Below are 10,692 nucleotides of genomic sequence, written 5' to 3' on the forward strand. Positions count from 1 at the left end.
ACAATCAATTCTTAATACAATTAGGCTTTTTCATAAACTCTATACTAACAATTTATTTAACATGTTTGCTCTTTATATTGATCTTATATTGTCTATGGAAGCCATGAGGATCTAATCCCTTTATGGGGGATTAGCGAGTGGAGGTATGATCTATTAACTGTTTTGTAGGGTTACTCAGCGGATCAGCTTTTGGGAAAGGAAGAGCATGAAACAAACCCTAGGCCTGACAATCCCAAGAGGTTTTAAGGTGGGAATTAACCCAAAATTGGTATGACCCATCCGTGAACACCTTCACCCCAAACCAATTTGAATTGTGAGGTTGGAAGATAAGTAGTCGTTGCTAACTCATTATGTTAGTGGAAGATTAAAAGATCCTGCTAGGGTAACGACTAGTTGGTTGATGAGGAACCTGAAGAGATAGTTGATGGGGATTACCGAATGAGCTAATCACCCATAATCAAGATTTGTTTTACTCCACTCTTTAGTCTCTTGAATTTTTATATTTTTATGTTATTTTATTTTTATTATCACAAAAACCCTAAAAATCCTTTATTTTATATTTTTGTACTATAACTAATTTAAAGTACTAATTATATCTTTTAGTGTTTAGGTTGAAATTGGTTTAGCACTCGCCTCCCTTGGGTATGATCCTCAGAGTACTCACTCTCTGTTGTAAAAGTTATATTACAACTCGACCTGTATACCTGCAGATACCATCTCTTATTTATATATTTTATTGTAGCAGTCACACTCTGGACGTTAGTACGTCTAGGGGCAATCAGAATCGTGTCTATTAACAGCGATTCCAAACACTCACCATTCATACTTTCGCCGAGTCGCTGAAAGCACTAAATAGTTTTTCCTTGCCTTTTACTTTACTTGTAGAAGATCCTAACAAATCCGAAGCTTCAAAAAAGTGAATCACACAACAGCAAAATCAACATTCAACCAAAGACTCACCTCAATCAACCAAAAAACACAAGCCTAAGCTAGATTCTCTTGAAACCGAAACTTTCAACATAGCAAACTTCAAACTCAAATATCTCGGTCTCTACTTATTATTTTTGCCTAAAATCAATTCCATTCATCTACTTACTCATCTACAAATGATTCTCAACCTTCAAACTACCCAAAACTATACAGATTCATGGTTCCAAAATTTCAACGTAAAATAGGCATTTTTCATGAAAACTCAATAAAACCTTAAAATCTCTTAATGAAAATTTAAGAAAAGTTTATAAACCTTCTAATCATGCCAAAAACAAATTGAAAAACACTTTGAAACCACATTTTATCCAAAATCCTAAAATCCACCATTAACGACCCAAATTTTGGTTTTTTTATTCAAAACATTCAATTTAATGGGTAAAAACTCTATTTAAAAGACTAGATAACATCAAAAAAAATAATAGGAAAATGATTCGTTACCTTCGATGGGAGAAAAACAGACATTTGGTTGAAAATGCAAAAAACCCACAAGCTTGAGAGATGACAAAATCAATGGTATTTTTGGTGTTTTTCTTGATGTTCTACTGAATTTTATTTGTTGGGTGATAATAGAAATCCAAGGAATGGAGTTTGGAAATCAAATTTTGATGAATAGGTCTTTGGGAATTCAAGTGACAGCAACACAAGTGAATGGGAGAAAATTGTCATGTGTTCTATGCAAATGGAGCAGAAAATAGGGTATTTTAAAAACTTTGGTATAATTGCTTTATAACTACTCATATTTTGAACCCTTTTACAAAAAAATCTTTATTTTAAAATTAAAGACCTCTTCAACCTTATTTTCAAAATTTGACTTGATTTTTAAAAAGCTATAGTCGAAAATAATTTCAAGTTACCACACTTCAAAATTTTCGAACCCACTTCGAGTCAAAATTCCTAATTTACCCTTAAAACTTCTAGGCCCAATTTTGGGGTATGACACATCCAAAAACACACCAATAATGTGGACAAGCCACCAGATAATGCAATCAAGTTGCCAGATACAGAATATTGTGGCCAGGCCACCAGATAATGTGGTTAAACCACCAAAATATGTAGATTACTAAACTTCCAGAATCTTCCTCCGTACAATCATATGCCAACCTCATGCATGTGATATGGCATACAGAACAAAATTTTCAGTAGGCATGCTTTTCATGTGAATTGGATCTCATTATGATTTAACACAGTGGCATGTTTTACATGCGAATCAGAATAAGTATAGTGGCATGCTTAACATGCAAACCCGAAACAATATAGTGACATACTTAACATGCGAACTAAAATATCAACTGAAATAATAACATGCTTATTTTTCATGCATATCCAATAACGCCATATGCCACAATACATGAGTGCTAGGGAATCATATAACATCACATTTAACAGAACATCACACAAACACATTCATATTATCACATATTTGAAAGTTCAAAATCACTTACGTGGAATCCTCATTCTAAAGGGATTTATCAATCCATTTGAATACATAGTGTATTCGCACATTTTCGCGTTTCATAATTTCTTAAACAATATTTAATGTCATCACATTTATTTAATTAATTAACAACTTCACACATTTTGAGTAGGTAAATCCCCACACCTGATTTCACAAATTCCAATGATATCTACTCCGTTTCCAACTCTAAGGGAGGAGATCAATCATTGAAAGCTTAGTTAATAAAATTAATACTATGTTAAAATGCTAAAAAATCCATTAAAGTCTCTTTAGAAAAATCAAATGAGGAGACTTATTTATCTATCTTCCAAGTGAAAGTACTTTTCCTAAAGCAAGAATATGAATTCGAGCGGTACGAAGAAGAATGCTTCACACGTGTGTAAAAGAATTATTAGATTCAACCTTAATAAGTTGGAAAGGAAAGATTATCATCGAAGTTTAAGGATCGCTTACGAAAAATCCCAAGGAATAGATGAATCATTGATCCCACAGTATTTCTTTTACAACAGAAGATTATCTAAAGAAATCGTCATTCAAAAATAAAATAAATAGATATTAGAATTGTATATGATCTATGAAAAATAAGAAAAGATGATTAGAAGTTCGATTTTAACAAAAGAAATTAATAGAAGATGAAAATCAATGAAAATGGTGATTTAGGCAGTGGAGGTGCGACATGGAAGAGAGGGGGAGACATGGAAGAGTGGGGAATATCTAGTGGTGTTGTAGTGGTAATTTGGTGAAGAAAAGGTGGCTAATGCTGGTGGTATGGTGACAAAATGTAGAAAAAGTGATAGTGGAAAGAGGAAGAGAAGAGAGAAAAAAGATGAGAGAAAGTGAATAAAAATAAAAATGAGTGTTTTTGGGCGTCTAAGTACATTGGTCAGCCATGGTAAGGTAAAGGGACAGAAAATAACAATAAGGGAAATATAGACACAAAAAGTAAATCATGGAGTGAAAAGGGGAGGTATTGGGAGAAAGTTGACTCAATAAAAGGGGAAAGAATCTTCCCCACAAGGTAACTATAGGGTGGGCGGCAAGGAGTTGACCATCCCTTATTACATGCTAAAAATTTAAATAAAAAATGTGGATAATGGAAATTGAACCTAAGATTACTAAGAATTTAATTATGCACTTAACCACTTTACTACTAACTAGCTTGTTTAATAAATTGACGAAATAATAAATAAAAATATGGGGTGTGACACAGAATTTTAAAAACAGAGTTTTATGAAAAGCTTACTCTTAAAACTATAGTTTAAAATCAAATTTCTTAGAAAACATAACAGTTCGCACACAAGTTACAAACCCTAAGCATTCATACTGAAAAACATGATAGTTAGCACACTTATGGCAGGACTTAACCACTCACTGATAAAGCTAAAAATTTAAACGAGTTTTGCTTTACCTTTATCCTTGCTGGTAGATGATCCGACTGCTTCACAACATACATAAACACACAAATTACTTAAACAAACAAAACTTACGAAATTAACACATGCAAGCGAACCTAACTTTCTGGACAATCAACCCTAACAAGATAGAGGATTAATGAGAGAATATCAATGGGAGAAATTTCATGGAAGAATGACTGTATTTATAGGCACTAAGTGTCTTAGTGATCCTAGGATACCCTACTTGACTTAGGAAGACTAGTCGGTTTAGAAGAAAGTTACATGCACGAAAAGTATCCTAGATACATAGTATCTTTATTTCCTAATTTGAGTCTGACTCGACTTTGATTGGCGAACCTCTAGTTCGCAACTTAACTGGCGAACACAACTTCCAATGAATCTGGTAAACCCCCTTACCACATCTTTTAACGTACACCAGTTCGCCAAAACACTGTCGAACTCCTTGATGATATCCCTTTGGCAAATCCTAATTCGTCAAAATAGTGGCGACCCTCACTTGCGAGGTCAAAACTTCCAGACCCGAAATCGAGATATTATTATTGATTAATTTGCAAACTATTTTTCATTAATGTTGCTTAGCCTATACTCACCTGACCAGTTTTTCCTTAAGGCTGGTCTTGAAAATAGAAACCCGTGCCATCAGAAAGTAACCCACTTCATATGTGCTGCTGCAAATTTTGGAAAAGCTGTTTTGGGAAGTAGAGATATTCTTGTTTCAAGGAGAGGAAGTATATAACAATGAAAAAATGGTAAAATTTGATGAAACAAAAGTTAGAATATAATGGTAAAGCAAATTTGCGGATTAACCAAATAAATTTTATATTAAATATAAAAAAAATTAAGGCAGCACTCCTCCAAACATGCCGATAGTGTTGATATAGCAGCCTCCGATTGCATTTTGATGGTTGGCTTAAGTAATTATTAATTATTATTCCGTCCGCCCCGGACAAGGCGTTGCTGACAAAACCAAAATGCAGAGGCCGGGAGATATTAATGCTGTAAACTCAGTTACCATGTAAAATTGGATTAAATGCTTTGTAAATTGCAATTAAAGTTAAAATAGATGGCTGTAGAGTCTTGGGAGTTACGATTTACCTTGCCTTTCATCCCACGCCATGAATCCCATAAAGCAATGAAACCTGCGTTTCTTTCTTCCTTCTTCATCGCCTTTGAATCCACACCCACTTCTCTGCCATGGACACCAAAAACAAGGACGTTATTCGATTAGAGCGTGAATCCGTCATCCCCATCCTCAAGCCCAAGCTAATCATGACTTTGGCCAACCTAATTGGTATCCATTTCTCCACTTCCTCTTTTTGTGTTTCTCTTACTATCCTTTTAACTAATTTCATTCACACGTTACAGAACATGGTTCTGATCGGGCCGAGTTTCTAAAGTTCTGCAAGAGAGTTGAGTACACGATACGAGCTTGGTATCTTCTCCAATTTGAGGATTTAATGGTATTACAAACATAATCCTTGAAGCATTTTGTTCCTATTCCTTCCCTTTCCCCCTAATTTTAGTTGGATTTATGTCCACAGCAATTATACTCCCTCTTCGACCCTGTACATGGGGCTCAGAAATTGCAGCAGCAAAATTTATCTTCTGAAGAAGTAGATGTACTTGAACAGAATTTCTTGACATATTTATTTCAGGTATTCTGCTCTGCTTCTAACGGGTAAAAAAGAAACAATGTTCACTATGTATAATAACAACCATGTATTATGTGCAAGCAAGTGTTATTGATATGATGACTTGAATTTCATTTATGATAAGTGTGTCTCTGATGTTTCCATTAACATAACTAAAATTGATTCCAACAACACCACATATGCTACTTATTTTGGCTGCTAATTTAGCATCACGATGGTAGTTGAATTTCCCTTTGGTGTACAGGTGATGGAGAAGAGTAATTTTAAGATTGCTACAGATGAGGAGATTGATGTCGCACTTGCAGGGCAATATCTTCTTAACCTTCCCATAATAGTTGATGAATCTAAGGTCATCTGCAACTTCGTCTGTTTTGTATATTATCATCTCCAGTTATTGAATCTTTATATGAATATACCAGTTGGTTTTATTCTGTGTTAATAATATTTTTCTTTTTTTTTATCTTACACAGTTTGTTTTCATTGAATGCAGATTGACAAGACACTTCTGAAGAGATATTTTTCAGAGCACCCCCAACCAAACCTTCCTGATTTTGCTGATAAGGTTGTGATTACAATTTAGCATAGAAGGTGCATCATTGTTTGTGTTGTTTCGGACAATCACTAGTAAGACGAAGTTTCTCTTGAGTTTGTCATATGACAAAACCAGAAGGATTTTGATTTTTGAACTTATTCTCTTTATTGAGCAGTTAGTTTTCACTAGTTTGTATTTTTTCTGTATTTTCCGTGTGGTTTTTGCTATGTGTTTGTACATCAGACGGATCGGAGTCCAGAGACTTGTTTTGGTTAATGGCATAATATTATGCTTGAGACCTATATAAGATGATTTTCTCAATGATTATGCACATGCCATATTATTGCTCTAAAGATATAATATATCCATAAAATACATTACAAGTGCAGAGTCATTTCAATACCATATCATCAATGAAGTTTTGGATATGCTTGCTTATACATATTCGATTCAGATGTATTAGTTGATATCTCTCTCTCCTAAGCTAAGCATAAATCATTTTGTCTTTTAGTACATTATCTTCAGACGTGGGATAGGAATTGATCGTACAGCGGATTATTTTTTCATGGAGAAGGTGGATATGATCATTGCACGTCTTTGGGCATTTCTTTTAAGGCTGACACGGTGAGCATCTTTAGGAAAATTATTACCTTTTATGAGTTGTTTTGGTATATTTTTGGCTAAAGCACCTTTAGATACAGTTGCTTAGAGGTAATTGGAAAACTGACTATGGTTAAGCCTATGGAATGTAATTTAACAAAATTTTCTATAACTCAAAATATCTTGGAACTAGTATGACTGGTAGGTTGAGGTAATGTTTGACCATTCTGAGGTCTTCACTTATTAAGGGTCCTAAATTGTTAATTTACTGCAAAGAATATAGAGTTCGCCATGCCAGGGGTGGATGGTAATGGCCAAGCCACCCAACCCCCCCCCCCCAAAAAAAAAAAAAAAGAACGAAAAATTTTGGACATTTTCGTTACTTCCTTGAAATTTTTAATTAAATACTCCTAAAATTTTTGAAAATTCTCATTATTCTCACAAAATATTTAAAAAATTTAATTAGGCCCTCCAAAACTTAGTCCCAAGATCCACCACTAATATCTTTCTTCTCTTTCTTGTAGAGTTGATTGCTTCATACATTTTGTTTTTCTTCCTTTTAATGCTTTCCAGAGATATGATCCTTGCAGATTGGAAAAACTTTTGAACAGAAGATTAAGAGAACGACATAAGAAAGAGCCAAAGAAGGATGATGAAATTAACCCTGAAGCAGACAGTGAAGATTTGTATGTTGAACGGATCCGTCTTGAAAATATGGACCTAAGGTTGTGAAGTACCACCTGATGCTGTTATTTTCGAGGGCAGTACTTATTCATGAACATATATACCATCTAAGTGCTTTCTAAGCCACTTGTAGGATGCTTTCCATGCCATCATCATTAAATTTGAACAACTAGTCTTGATAATTTACAATTTTCATGCAGCTACTTTTTTTAGCTTTATGTTTTAATTTCAGTACTAATATTTGCATATCTTTCCTCTTAAATAGTTATATGATTTTATCATTAGCAGCATGTCTTTCCTAAACTCTGGTGGTGTCATTAGTCAATTACTTGCTTGTTCTGTATTAAGCAGCATCAAGAAATTGGTGAGCAAGACTACAATCCAAGAGCCTACTTTTGATAGGATTATTGTTGTCTACAGGTACTGCATGTTGCATCTTACCATACAAGTTTCCAGTTGAGATAAATTAGAAATTGTCAATAATGTCTTTCTTCAATAATTGATATGGATATATTAGAAAGCCAGTTTATTGGTCTACTTTATTTCAAGGTTGAACATATTGATTGTTGGAACAGTATTCTGAAAGCACCTCATCTTCTTATTCTCTTGGTCTTGAGAGAATTATCTTATTAGTAAAGAAAAAGAAAGGAGAAAGGGCATCAAGACAGAAATTTCCATGGATAGAGAATCATATTTTCTTTAGGAAAAAAGGCTAAACTACTCTTGGATTTGGTGTCTTTCTAAATTAGTTAAATAAAAATCATGAAGAGCAATTCAAAGAAATCTAAGATGTGAGGTGAACTTCCAGGAGAGCAAGCCCCAAACCAAATACGGATCGAGGAATATACGTAAAACATTTCAAAAATATTCCAATGGCAGATCTGGAAATAGTGCTTGTGAGTCTCTTATCTCCTTGCTCGAAGCTTTTATATGACAGGTGATCAATGTGTATGATATTATTTATTTTCTTTCATAACAGCCTGAAAAGAAAAATCCAGGATTAACTCCCATGGACTGGGTCAAGTTCCTTGCCTCTGCTGTTGTGGGGCTGGTCAGTTGAGCAATGATGTTTCTCTGTTACCTGTTCTTGTCTTTCCACCATTGTTTCATTTCTGCCTGGTATTCATATTGATTGAATGCACTATTATTGTGCCTTTATTCACAGGTTACTGTGTTTAGTTCTCTTCAAATGCCTACAGCTGATCTTTGGGTCATCTTTGCCATTTTGTCAACTGTGATTGGTTACTGCGCTAAGACATATTTCACGTATGCTTTCCTCCATCCTTGATTAAATGTAATATGTCTTATGCTCTTTGCTATATGTCGTGGGACTCAATGTTGATGGATCCATTCAGAAATATAAGCTGGTAAAGGGATGTCCTCTTATTTATACTATGTTCTCCCATGTGCCTCTGGTTGGCTGTCTAGGCACTTATACTTAATTACTTGGTGTCTCTGTTGCTTTACATGTTTCACATTGTTTGATTGATTTGTGTTATTATTTTCATATTACATTTTAGGTTTGAAGCAAACATGGCTACATATCAGAATTTAATAACACAGTCCATGTATGACAAACAACTCGATAGTGGAAGGGGAACTTTACTTCACTTGTGTGATGATGTGATTCAACAGGAAGTAGGTTGCATTCCGTTTTTTTTTCCTTTCTCTCTTTATCTGTCTTGTATCGGAAATTTTAGTACATTTTCCTGCCAAAAGCAAGAAACTGTAGCATCTATTTTTTTATTTTGATTCATATTGAAAGCAAGAGAAGCTGTATAGCCTTCACTATTCCAAGCCTTAATTGCTTGGTTACACAGTTGCAAAGCTTTGATGTGTAGTGCATATAGGACATGAAACCAAACAGAGTCTTATCTTAAAATGAGCTTTACTATTTGTTTATTTTCCTTCTGTTCCACAATATTCCTTTATTCTGAACAACAATCTTGACTGCAGGTGAAAGAGGTAATCATCTCATTCTTTATACTAATGGAGCAAGGTAAAGCCACCATGGAGGTATGCATCATTATTTTTTCATCATTCCTTGCTTTATAGATATTCTTCAATGTGACAAATTTTTATGTGGGTCCATTTTAGTAGAGCATAACCTTTTAATAATTCAATATAGGATTTGGATCTAAGGTGCGAGGAACTAATTAAAGAGGAATTTGGGGAGAGCTGTAACTTTGATGTGGATGATGCAGTTGAAAAGCTAGAGAAGTTGAAAATTGTTTCTCGGGTCCTTATATTCCACCTCCATAAACTTGATTATATTCATATTTGTTAAATATATTCATCTTTTGGGTTCAAGTTAGTTAATACATTTCTTGTGGATAAATTGGTTTGCAAATGTTTTTGAATTCAGGATTCTATTGGACGATTTTATTGTGTTGGACTGAAACGTGCAAATGAGATTATTGGTGTCACCACTGAGGAACTCGTGCTGAAGGCAAGACAGGGTTCTATTTCAGCTTAATGCTATGCTACCTCGGTGAGGTGGGACACTTTCACCTATATATACATATGTATTTCATGTTTGTGTGTTTTTTCTTAAAAAAGTATGATACTAATTTTATAATTAGCAGAAGACTAATTCAAGGGGTTGGTTTTTTTTTTTAAATTATGATATTAACTTAGTAATTGAATTTGAAGTCAGGATGGTGAGTGGAGGATATACATGTATGAACCTGAGCCACGTGGTAATGAGGTTATCAGAACCCTAAAATCCTTCCTTCATATCATGTGACATGGGAACTGGGATGTGGGTGGAAAGACGTGGTCCAGCAAGCAGCTATGCAGTTGTGCATATTGTTGATTTTAATGTGTGTGTGTATTTCCTTATCTCAATTTGAGGGTTTCATTTTCTGTCATCTATGTGCTGTACATTATATTTTGGGGTATGTGGCATGTTGTAGCTTTATGAAAATTGCTAACTTCGTTTATATTATGCATGTTTGTTTGGAAGCATGAGTTCCAGAATCTAGAATGTTTGAAGAACACCGTGAGAAGCAGCCGATCTAACCTCTAGAATGAAACAGAGGAGGTTGGTTTTGATCATATATAATTCTTCAAGTAGCTAGCCAATATTCTATCCTAATGTTATGTTTCTTGATTTAAAACTTCCATCCAATCCTAAAATTAAGCTCTGCCATTCATACTCTGTATTTTGTATGTTGGTTCTTACTTTATAAGCATTAATGTGATGCTTATAATGTCGGATTCATTTAACTGCAAATGCAAGGATGGATATTTTAACTTTTAGATCACCAAAGGAAACATTAAATTAGATGACATGCATGCTTTATTGCTCCATTCCATCTAACTAAAATATCAGAATTTGTTAATATTTTCTACTCTTTATCT

At 34.2% G+C, this 10,692-nt stretch overlaps 1 protein-coding gene across 5 annotated transcripts; it reads left to right on the forward strand.

Moving 5' to 3' along the window:
• The first annotated feature begins 4,865 nt into the window (after positions 1-4,865).
• Positions 4,866-10,293, forward strand: LOC105798008 (uncharacterized). Of its 5 annotated transcripts, none has more exons than XM_052620994.1 (16): positions 4,884-5,152; positions 5,227-5,321; positions 5,403-5,516; positions 5,758-5,862; positions 6,004-6,075; positions 6,557-6,669; positions 7,236-7,370; positions 7,678-7,749; positions 8,138-8,225; positions 8,309-8,380; positions 8,495-8,595; positions 8,850-8,967; positions 9,286-9,345; positions 9,458-9,568; positions 9,695-9,825; positions 9,982-10,293. In XM_052620994.1, exons 1-15 carry the CDS (start codon positions 5,056-5,058, stop codon positions 9,803-9,805), a joined length of 1,464 nt encoding a protein of 487 aa, XP_052476954.1. In that variant the 5' UTR covers positions 4,884-5,055; the 3' UTR covers positions 9,806-9,825; positions 9,982-10,293. The 5 variants fall into 5 exon arrangements, 4 of the variants coding, with proteins under 4 accessions (XP_052476954.1, XP_052476955.1, XP_012483328.1 ...); XM_052620995.1 differs by having other exon boundaries at positions 4,887-5,152; positions 9,986-10,293; XM_012627872.2 differs by having other exon boundaries at positions 4,892-5,152; positions 7,681-7,749; positions 9,986-10,293.
• The last annotated feature ends 399 nt before the right edge of the window (positions 10,294-10,692 follow it).

This window comes from Gossypium raimondii, chromosome 9 (assembly GCF_025698545.1).
Source record: "Gossypium raimondii isolate GPD5lz chromosome 9, ASM2569854v1, whole genome shotgun sequence".
NCBI lineage: Eukaryota > Viridiplantae > Streptophyta > Magnoliopsida > Malvales > Malvaceae > Gossypium > Gossypium raimondii.

Excerpts from the sequence above, each read along its gene's own strand:
- LOC105798008 (XM_052620994.1), top strand. The coding sequence starts at position 5,056 with ATGGACACCAAAAACAAGGACGTTATTCGATTAGAGCGTGAATCCGTC. Across the intron at positions 6,076-6,556 it reads TTCCTGATTTTGCTGATAAG|TACATTATCTTCAGACGTGG; the intron begins GTTGTGATTACA and ends TTTGTCTTTTAG. Across the intron at positions 9,569-9,694 it reads AGTTGAAAATTGTTTCTCGG|GATTCTATTGGACGATTTTA; the intron begins GTCCTTATATTC and ends TTTTGAATTCAG.